Source organism: Equus quagga, chromosome 12 (genome assembly GCF_021613505.1).
Source record: "Equus quagga isolate Etosha38 chromosome 12, UCLA_HA_Equagga_1.0, whole genome shotgun sequence".
Lineage (NCBI taxonomy): Eukaryota > Metazoa > Chordata > Mammalia > Perissodactyla > Equidae > Equus > Equus quagga.
Window position 1 is genome coordinate 95550770 of NC_060278.1, and position 10902 is coordinate 95561671.

The 10902-nt window shown below is 50.7% G+C and overlaps 1 protein-coding gene across 1 annotated transcript; it reads right to left on the reverse strand.

The window, feature by feature from the left end:
• Window positions 1–4060: 4060 nt before the first annotated feature.
• FITM2 (fat storage inducing transmembrane protein 2) lies at window positions 4061–10048 on the reverse strand. The gene is made up of 2 exons (XM_046679034.1): window positions 9388–10048; window positions 4061–7387 (listed from the first exon to the last, which is right to left on the reverse strand). The coding sequence occupies exons 1-2, from the start codon at window positions 9558–9560 to the stop codon at window positions 6772–6774; spliced, it is 789 nt and encodes a 262-aa protein (XP_046534990.1). The 5' UTR covers window positions 9561–10048; the 3' UTR covers window positions 4061–6771.
• Between the last annotated feature and the right edge of the window lie 854 nt (window positions 10049–10902).

Here is a 10902-nt window from a genome sequence, read left to right on the forward strand (position 1 = left end):
TTCCAGGGTTATTGGGGACATGTAGGAGTTACAGTGCCCAGGCCTCTGAGAGAAACATTCATCAGGCAAAATCAATCTCTTCAATAATAAGCTGCCTTCATAGGTGCCCAACATTATAAAGCTTATAAATTATATTCCCATCCATGACTTCATTAAGCCAGTCAAATCAGTGAGGTAGAAAGAATTATCCCCATTTCATCGATGAGTAACAAGCCCAGAGAGGCAAAGTGACTTGCCTAAGATCACACAGCTGAGGAGTTGATAGGCAGGATTTGAATAGTCTGCTTGCTCTAGTTCAAAGCTGCTAATAACTCCAGATGAGAGTCAGTTTATGCCCCCACCCACTCACCCCTGCATCACTCCCCAGCAGCACATGAGGGCGTGGGTATCCAGCAGAGGCAACCTGCACGGGAAATACAAATAGAAGGCAAGAAGGGATGAAAGGAGTGGAGTTGGGACATGGGTGACAACAGCTTGTCTGGACAGGACCCTAATAACTTTGCTCCAGAGATTCAGAGGCTGATTAGGGGTGGCTCCCAGGCTCCTCTGCCCACTCACCTCCCAGGACTCAGTCACCTCCAGCCACCTCCAACAGCCACACCCTGGCAGAGAAGACAGGGGAAGCGGCAGGGCTCTGTGAGAGGGCTCCCAGACCAGTCCCCAAACACAAGCAGCCTGGAAACCAGGTCAGCAGCCCTGAGCTCGCCTGTCAGCGGACAGCGTCTCAAACAGCAGGATCTATTTAACCTTGGCCCAAAGGACCCCACAGACACACGGATGTCCTTTCCTCTCAGCTCTCCTGGAAAACGCCTCCCTCGCGCTTGCTCATCCCCTGGTTCATCCTGAGCCCAGACTGCGGTCCCAGACTCCACTCCCACACTAGGTCACTGCACACGGCCGCGGCCTTCCACATCCACTGACTGCGCATTTTAACCACCTCTGAGTCGATCAAATCGAAACACCAACACGTATGGGGGTTCTTTTTCCTGATTTTAAAGTAAGTTATGGGGGCCGGCCTGGTGGCGCAATGGTTAAGTTCGCACATTCCACTTCTCGGCGGCCCGGGGTTCGCCGGTTCGGATCCCAGGTGCGGACATGGACCGCTTGTCACGCCACGCTGTGGCAGGCGTCCCGTATATACAGCAGAGGAAGATAGGCACAGATGTTGTCTCAGAGCCAGTCTTCCTCAGCAAAAAGAGGAGGATTGGCAGTAGATGTTAGCTCAGGGCTAATCTTCCTCAAAAAAAATAAATAAAAAAAAAATAAAATAAGTTATGGTAAAGATGGCACGTTAGGGACTTACCGTGTACTTGAAAGACATTTATATAGCACCTCACATATCCGAGGTCCTGTTCCAAGCACTTCACAAGGATCAATTCATTTAATCCTCATAACAAGTCTAGGAGGAAGGTATTTATATTATCCCCATTTTACCGATGAGGAAACTGAGCAGAGAGGCTATGGAACTTGTTCAAGGTCACACACCAGAGAGTACAGCAGAGCCAGAACTAGAACCGGGCCATCTGACTGAGTCCATGTTAACCTCCCCACTTTGCTTTTCTACTCGTCTCTGCCCGAGCTGTGACAGTGGCAGGCTAGGCTGGGGGACACTCTGCTCTTGCCGCCCAGCGCAGTGTGGGGTTGCTCATTTCATTGTCTGTGCCCAGCTAGACTGTAAACGGCTGAGGGCAGGACCGTGTCTCTCCAAATTAACACTGCCCTGCACTGTGCCTGGTCGCCGGTGCCCTCAACTACCAGGGCAGCAAACACTGAAGCAGGTGAGGCCCATCGTCGCCATCTCACACCAGAAGCAGAGACTCAGGGAGACCGACCGGATCGAGGCCACACCGTCAGTCACAGCACAAACCCACGTCTTTCTGTCTCCAGATTGCTGCTAAATAGAACATCATTTATTCTTTGTAGCGACTGCATTTTATTTCTAATATAGAGTTACCATAATCTATCTGACTGGCATTTGAGTTCTTGGCAATTTTTCACTACTGCAGAGAGCTGCAATGACATCTTCGTACACTCTGCCCACTTCTGCAAGCATTTCCATAACCCGGGTCCCCAGACTGAGACTGTGGGGTCCACAGAGTTTAAGTTTGGCTACTACCACATTTTCATCTAAACAGGGAGCACCAATTTACCGGCCCCTCCTCCCAAGGTACGAGAGGACCCGTTTTCTGCACTGTGTTCAACTTTAAAACTCGCCAGAGACTGTGTTAGGGGTTTCTGGAACAATATCTGAAGGTTTCTTGTAACCGCACAGGGTTTCTTGTGACAGAACCTACCGTCTCCTCAATGGCTACCGAAAACGTTTTGAGAGCCAGCCCCGATGGCCTAGAGGTTATAGTTCAGGGCTCACCACTTCAGCAGCCCAGGTTCACTTCCCAGTCGTGGAGCCACACCACCCGTCTGTCAGTAGCCCTGCTGTGGCTGCGGCTCACACAGAAGCAGAAGGACCCACATCTAGGATATATAGCCGTATACTGGGGCTTTGGGGAGGAAAAGAAGTTTTGATTTTGGCGACTTTTTAAAGGCTTCTGCAGTCCATGCCTCTGGGAGCAAGGTTCAGCTCCCCGTGTCCAGCGAGTCCACAGGAACCCAGGCAGTCAGGTCTGAACTACACCAGGCTGTCAATGCAGAGAAAACGGGGAGGGGTGGTAAAGTGCACCCCAAGGTCAGTTTCTCCATCACTCACTGGGAAACCAGCTGCCACCTCAGCTCCAAGTATGAGCTTCTTTCCGGGTTGTTTCCTAAAATAAAAATGACAACCAGCTTGGGAGGAACTTTTCATCAAGCAGAACAGAGAAACAGAATAGGCTAGACGATTTGGTGAAATTATCCAGTCCACTCCCACCATTTATCAGATAAGGAAATGGAGACCCAGAGATGTTGAATGACTAATTCAAGGTCACACAGAAAAGCAGGAAAAGCAGTGGCAGAACGGTATGCCAACCTCTAGCTGAGTGCTCTTTATATTACAGCAGGGTGCGCCCATGATCTCCATCGACAGGCCCTCTTTAAGTCTGCCTTTCTTCAATCTCCGTTGCTCTTGAAAACAATGGGAAAGTTAGGTTTCTTAAGAAGGGATATCTGAACAAAAATCATGGGAACATATCTATGTGCCTTTGCGCATGCTGTTCTCGCTTCCTTGGATTCCCTTCTCTGCCTACCTGTTTGAACTCCTCCTCATCCTTCAAAACCCAAAAGAATTGCTTTGTTCAGTAAAAACACTCCCCAACACCCCAGGGCAGCTGGTGCTTGCCTCCTCCCTGTTCTCAGGCCCTCACCTTGCCCTGGGCGCTCAGAACACTTTACAGTGACACTGGTCCTATGGGTCTTCTCCACAAGACTGAAAATTCCTTGAACACATAGATGCATCAAATTCACCTCTGCAACCCCAGCACACACCTTAAACCCTGAAGGGATGGACTCTGGACCATAAACTGCACGAGGGAGGGAGTTTACCAGCCTAGCCCGGCTGCTGGCTCACAGCATGAACTCCAGAAGGGCTTGTTGCTGCTGGAGGAATCTGTACAGGGAAGCCTTGCAGAATGAGGAGATCCTAATCCTGGGCCATGGAGCTTTCGACACACACTCCCTGGAGGTGCCAAGCAGGTCAGGCTGACAAATGAGTGGGCATTAACAGCACAAAAGAGCCTCATGTGTGTACAGGCCTCCGGGGCTACACGGCACTTTCAAAGACGACCTTGCCGGAGTGAACTCTGTAAGTGCTCTTCAGCGTTATTTCCGTGGGCTTACCCCTTCTCCTTCTGCCAAGAAAACTGCTCCCGAATCTGGCTGATCCAGACCTCAGGACTCTAAGACGCGGGTATGGAGGGAAGAGTAAAGCAAGCTAAGAAATGTATGACTGAACACATGTTTAGTTTACAGGATTTAGGAGAAAAAATCAGAGTAACTACAGCTATGGAACAGCCTCTATATAACGAGTAGCTCAAGACAGAATTACCCTACTTTCATAAAGTGGGCTGAGCTTTACTGGTTCCGGACTTTCTTAAGGGTTTTAGAAAGGAACACACGAAATGCCGGAATGTGGGATTTCATTATCTCCAGTTTACTTAATTTGCTTGTTTACATACAATCTGTGTGCACATAACAGTGGCAAGAGCCATTCTCTAAACACAATCTGGTATTCAGACGATGACAGATGCACGTGGAAAACGAGGCGTCAGTGAATAAACCTCTCAACGTGGAGAGGGAAACAAGCACGGCAGTATTCTGTGGTCACAGAAGCCCTCAAAAGCCTCTTGTTCAGCACCTGGGACAACAGACACTCTTCAAAACACAAAACAAGCCTGTTTCAACGGGAGACCCAGACCCCAAACGGCACTCAAAAGAAGGTGTTAGTTTCCCTGCCTTCTCCAGAGGAGTCAAAATTTCTAAAGGCTTAGTCGAGAAAAACGGGCGGAGGATTATGGCCTGCTAAGCACATGTGCTGGGCACTTCACATGCATAGTTTCCCTCAATCCTAACAGGATCACCTCCGTTTTACAGAGGGGGAAAATGAAGCTTGCCCAGGGTCAGACAGCTCTCAGTCGTGAGGCCATGACTTGAGCCCACATCTCACGAGAGCCTAAGCCCAAACTCTTTGAGCTGCGCCATGCTGTCCCACGCAGGGAGAGAGTGCACGCTCCCAAGAAAGAGGCAAGGGGGCCAGGACAGAACCGGCAATGGTGGAAGACAGTCAACACGCAAGGCTCGCTACCCGACACTCCACAGAGTTCCTTCACCGCTGAGCCTGATTCAGACCTGCAGGAGAGAGACGTCTGGAGACTTAAGTGTGACGAATGAACTTCTGAAGCCACCCTGTGCCTGTTGCCTTTTGGTGCTGAACCTGAAGCTTAAGAGAGATGTCAATCCCTTCAACAAGCCCCACCACCTACCCCAGCCCCACTGCCACCCCCAGTTTAGGGATGTAAACTCCAGAGGGGACAAAAGTCCCCATGGGGCCTGTCCCATCTTGCCAGTGCTCCCAAAGCACCATGGCGACACCTCTGCACTCTCACCGCAGGTGTTTCTGCACTTTGGGTACCACATATCACATCTCACGTTTTGATCAATACAAGTCAACCCACAGCCTGACAGGATACGAACTACATATTTTAAATACATCTTTACATGAAATACAATTTACCCTGAAGATTTTCCGACCCCAAGCTCCTAACAGCCTAAGCTTGAGTTAAGCCAGTCAAGTGTAGTGCTTATCAGCTAATGCTATTATCAGGCTTGACTGGGGGGAGGGACATCAAAGAAGTTTCCAGGATGATTATCCAAAATGCAAGGGGCTTGGTTTGAAAGGCTTACTGAGACAGCTGGGAGAGGGGAGGGGTATCTTAACAGGGAGCATGTAACCACGCCTTTGTGGTGGGAGGTGACAGGATTTCTAACCCTTCCCAGCACACTCACAGTGAAGGCCACAGAAGGACAAGGATGGAAACTGAGAAGAGCTGCAAGAGAAACAAAAGGTCGATTTCAAGGTCAGTTGAAGAGGCCCAGGTCTGGTTTGGTTTTCTTGGTGGTAGAGAGTGAAGCCAAAGTCATGCCACCATTTAATAAGGACATTTTTGCAAACAGCTTGGCTTCTTGCCATCAGAGGCAATGGAAGATATTTTCCTTCACTTCTGACTTAACCACAATCTTGTGCAAAAGGTAACAATGCCTTGGGCCACGGCAGACTGATCAGTGTCCTTGTCGTATGACTCTGAGGCACTGTTGAGTCTATGCCACCAATGTGTGGTCAGGAAAGTTTCAGTGCAAATAGACATTTTGCAAAATTACTCTGACTCAGCTTAAGATTCATCAAGTTATTATTAAAATGTCCGCTTTCCAGCTTTACTCTTAACAGAGAAAACAGCCCCATGAGGTGGAATTGAATACTATAGGCCAAGACATTGGTTTATAAAAAGTAAATTAGTGTTCTAAAAAAAACTCAAAGCACTCTATACATGTACCAAAGTGCAGCCCTGGAGTTGGGAGTTATTTTCAGTTTTGTTGACAAAAACAAATGCCATAGTTGTTATTAAAAACCATAAAGCATTCACTAAGAAAAAAGGTAACATTATTGCTCCAAAAGTCAACATAGAATAGACAACACGGATAGAAAATTATCAATGTTCCTTAGATAAAAATCATCCAGTACTGAGAGGCAGAGACACTCCAGGTTAACAGTTTTGGGAGCTAATCACGAGCCAGCTGGAATATTTAACATTCCACGGATGAAACAAACACTACAACCAGAGAGTGTCTTTCAGGTGGCTGGCTGTTTTATAGAGAACCCTGCTGGAAATAAATGCTTATGCAAAATTGACCAGAGAGAAATACTGGTAAATAACAGCATAAACAGCCGTTAAACAGAAGACATCTAGGAGTCAGGGAGAATGATGGCAGCAGAGGAGTCCTGAGGCCCTGGCCTCCCCTCCGGCCACACAACAGAGGCCTTCCTGACTCTGTCCTCTCGCTGAGCTTCAGCTCTGCCCTCCAGGGACAAAAGGGACGGTCTAGAGTAAGGTCAAGTCTTGCCAGGGATGCAAAGTGCCTGCTTGGAAATGGTGGTGCTTGTGACACAGGGTCACGTCGCCAAGGAGTCTGGAGACTGAACTCCCTCCTCGGACTCCACCGTCACCCCCTAAAACTGCCTGACGAGCTTCCTCTCTGAAGTAGGACCAAGAATTTAGTCAAATAACTAAGAAAACTAAATGAGAATAGATTAGTCACTGACCTGCTGTCACCCCTTTTGTTTCTCTTTTATTCCTTGTAACTGTCTTGCTTCAAATTCAAACTACAGCTCTGGGGAGGAAGTCCTGGGGAAAAGGATTTCAGATACCAAAACCCGTATGTCCCGTACCAGCCCAGCAAACCAAACAGGGTGCCAAACACTTTCTGGGACAAGTTGTGGAAATAAACGGCCGTGCACAGAAACATCCACACCCAAATGAGAGTCAGGAAGCCCAAGGCGACCACCAGGGCGGTGATGGCGGCGTGGAGGCAGTGGCTTCGGTCCGTCTTCACTTCGTGCAGCACTGCCATCTCCTCCACAATCACGAGGGCACAGAAGGTCAGCAGGAAGGAGTGGCCTGAGATGTCGAAGCCATCCCAAAAGCCCCCCTCGCCGTGGCACTGCTGCTTACTCTGGTGCTCGTTTCTGACGCCCTCCAGGGCCGGCGACTGGAAGCAGCTGCCCGTGTAGTGTTCAATGTTGGAGAAGAGGGTTGTGCACACATACCAGATGGCCGTGCCCACCAGCAGGGTGCTCAGCCGCCGCAGCACCAGGCCAGCCTTGCCCGTCAGGTGGTAGTTGGTGAGGGCAATGAAAGGCAGGAGGAGGCAGAAGGTCCAGGCCCAGGCCACTTTGACAAAATACCTGGCAGAGGAGGAAAGCGGAAGTGAAGACAGGAGACATGGCGGATAGGAAACAATGTCACGGCTCAGGTCTAGACTCGCAAGGGAGGGAAAATGAGAAAAGCGGATAAAAGCTCCAGATAGCAACTTCACTTACTAAGTACTTTAAACGTATCAACTATTTAATCCTTAAACAACTCTATGAGGTAGGTACTGTTATTATCCCCATTTTACAGAGAAGAAAACTGAGGCACAGAGAGGTATCGTGCCCAAAGTGGAGGACGTAAGTGGCGGAGCTGGGATTCAAATCCAGGGTCTGTGATCTTAAGCACTATGCTATCTGCTCAGGAAAGTAATGATACCCGAGCATCTACCAAATGCCAGGAGCCTTCACTCACCTTCAACTTCCTACAGAACACTCACAGCTACCCTGGGAGGAAGGTATCATTTGCCCCATTTAATGGATAAAGAACCTGAGGCTCAGAACAGTTCAATAACTTGCCCAGGGTCGCACTTACACAACCACAAGCACAGATGAAACCAGGGCTTGGCCAGCCCCAAAGCCCACGCTTTTCCTACACCACGGCTCTTTCCTCCACGGCAGAAATGATCTTGGAACGGAGCCTGACTTCAAGCTCAGAGACCCAGGCTCAAATCCTCACTCTGACGTGCTACCACCCTTCTCTAGGCCTCAGCTTCCTCCGCTGCTACATAGAGCTGAGGGGACCAAATGACTTTTAAAATCCCTTCCAGAGCCAGCGATTCACTAGTTCCCTTCCAATAATTACCACAGAGGCTTGGAACAAAATGCCAGAATCCACGGCTACCCACAAACAGCAGGGACTTGTCTGCCAGGCTGCCTGGCTCTCACTCACCCAGGCCAGATAAAGCAGCAGCTGCCTTTTCTGCCTCCCTGTGCTCACCAAAGGTGGCTGAGCAGGGGACCTGCCGTGAACACACATGCAACAGACTCGGGGCTACTGCCACTCATAATCTATTCTTAGCGCAGGCTAAGAAACGAAGGTGCGCCAAGGACAGAGGGATTCTTTCCTGGGTTCCAAAGCATTCCCAGACCCCACTCAAGGGCCTGTCACTGATATCTTCCCTGGGACCACTTATGCAAAGGACTGGCCAGAGCCAGGACCTGTCAGGCATCTGGCGAAGCTGCCTAGGAGAGAAGCCATGGTTTTAAGAAGATAACCAAAGTTGGGCTGACTTTGGGGAGACACCGCTGACACCATAATTTGGCAGAAGAATCTAGGCTCACACCAAGGCAGAAGTTTTATCTTTCAGAGCTTCCCTTTACTATTGCAACAGTGTTTTTATGCAATAAACTTAAAAATTCAGGAGTTAAAAAAAAAAAAAAGGAGTGGGTGGACGGAGTTAAGGAGATGTCTCAAAGAACCCAGCTGGCATTGCTTTCCTGGGCCACTGCCATGCCTCTGAGGGACTGCGAAGGTCCACGGAGATGCAGGGGAAAGGTCACGGACTGGAGGGTTCCACTCCTCCGGGACTATCTTGCAGCGGGGGTGATGTCACAGGTAGGGACAAGGCTCTCAAGGGAGGTGGGGGTCAGAAGGCAGGTCTTTCACAGGTGGAGATGGGATTCTGTCACAAGCTGGGGGGATCGGGCTTAGGGTGGAGGCGCGGGGTATGACACAGGCAGGCAGGAGGGAGGTGGCATCTCCCTCGGGGCAGGGGCCAACTCCTAACTCCAAGGGGAGGTGGGGAGCAGCGACACAGGCTGGGTCATTCCCCCTTCCCACCCACACCCCCCCCCACACGCACACACAACCCTGCTCCTCACACCCTGCCCAGGCGAGCTCAGGCTGTCTGGTTTGGGTGTGCAAACACGAACTGCGAGCGACACCAGCCATCCCGGGGGCCCTGAGTCGCGACACTCGTGCAGATGCTGATGTCACGACTGGGAGGACCTCCCCTTCCAACCACTCGCCCCTCGGGGCAGCCAGGCGACAGCGGGCCGGCCGCGGCGGGGACGGGAGAGGAGCGGGGCGCACTCACACGTTGAGGACGTTGCGCTTGTTGCTGAGGTAGCTCTCGGGCAGCGGGGACAACTCCTTGAGGACGGAGCCCGCCAGCATGGAGGCCGCCAGCGCCCAGGGCAGGTAGCGCCGCACGGCCGCCCGCACCAGCGTCCCCCGGAGCAACCACGCGCAGCGCTCCAGATGCTCCATGCCGTCCTCGCGGACCTCGTCGGCCACCGTCCGCCTTCCCGGGCCCTCTCGGACACCGTCTGGCCCTTCGCCCGGCCGGCGCCGGCACCTCCTCTCGGGCGCATGCGCGCCGCCCGCGGGCCCCACCCCTGAAGAGCGCGCGCGCGCGCCCCGGAGCCCGCGTGCTCCCCCTCCTGGCCGCTCGCGGCCTCTGCAGCGCCCCTGTCTCTCAATTCTCGCCTCCGGCCGCTGGGCGACGCAGCAGCTTCGTGTCTCAGCCACTGTGTCTTCCTCTGATCCGGGGAAAAAGCGCCTGCGGGAGTGTTTGCTTGAGATGGGGAAGAATAAATGTCACACCGTAGGAACAGGAGCCGTGGTACAGCATCTTTTAGTCTCTCCTGGAGACACCTCCTCCAGCTGAGCCTTAGTTTCTCATCTGTAAAATGGGGAGACAAGAGGAGATCAGCCTCCCCCAAGAATTAGTTTAGGAACTTGAGGTTCATTACGGTGGTCCAGGTATAGGGACATGAGACAATAAATGCATAAAATAATTATTGCAAAATTATAAGATTTATTTTCACTTTAAAAACAACTGTATTGAGTGAAAATGCTGGACGCTGGGGGTTAATGAGATCAGATGAGGGTGTTGAGTCACTCAGTTCATCACAGAGTCAAGCGCTCTCATCCCCTGTCAGGGCTGAGTGTCTAATTCAGTGTTTCCCGGCCTTGAGTCATTTTTTCACCACTGTGTTCCTTTCCTCGGGCTGCCATAACAAATGACCATAAACTCGGTGGCTTAACAGAAATTTATTCTCTGACAGCTCTGGAGGCCAGAAGTCTGAAATTAAGCTGGCGATAGGATTGGTTCCTTCTGGAGGCTCCGAGGGAGAAGCCCAGCCATGGGTCTCTCCTGGCGTCTGGTGACTGACGGCCATCCTGGCATTCCTTGGCTTGTGGCTGCATCACTCCGGTCTCTGTCTCTGTTTTCATGTGGCTTCTCCCCTCTGTATCTCTGCGTGTCTTCTCTCCTTCTGTCTCTTACAAGACAGTAGTCATTGGATTTAGGGTCCACTCTAAATCCAGAATAATCTCATCTTGACACCCTTTATTATATTTACAAAGACCCTATTTTCAAATAGTGTCACATTCCCAGGTACCAAAGGTTAAGACTTTGATGTGTCTTTTTGGGGGATGCCACTCAACCCGTTACAACCACCTTAACTGCTTTTGCTATGTCCATATACCACCAGCACTATTATTTACTTAACATTTTTCTTTAAACGATACACGTTTAGAACTTAGACACCTACTGAATAGCCTGGCAAGCAAAAGCATCCATGGAATCATGGATTCTGCATGCCGG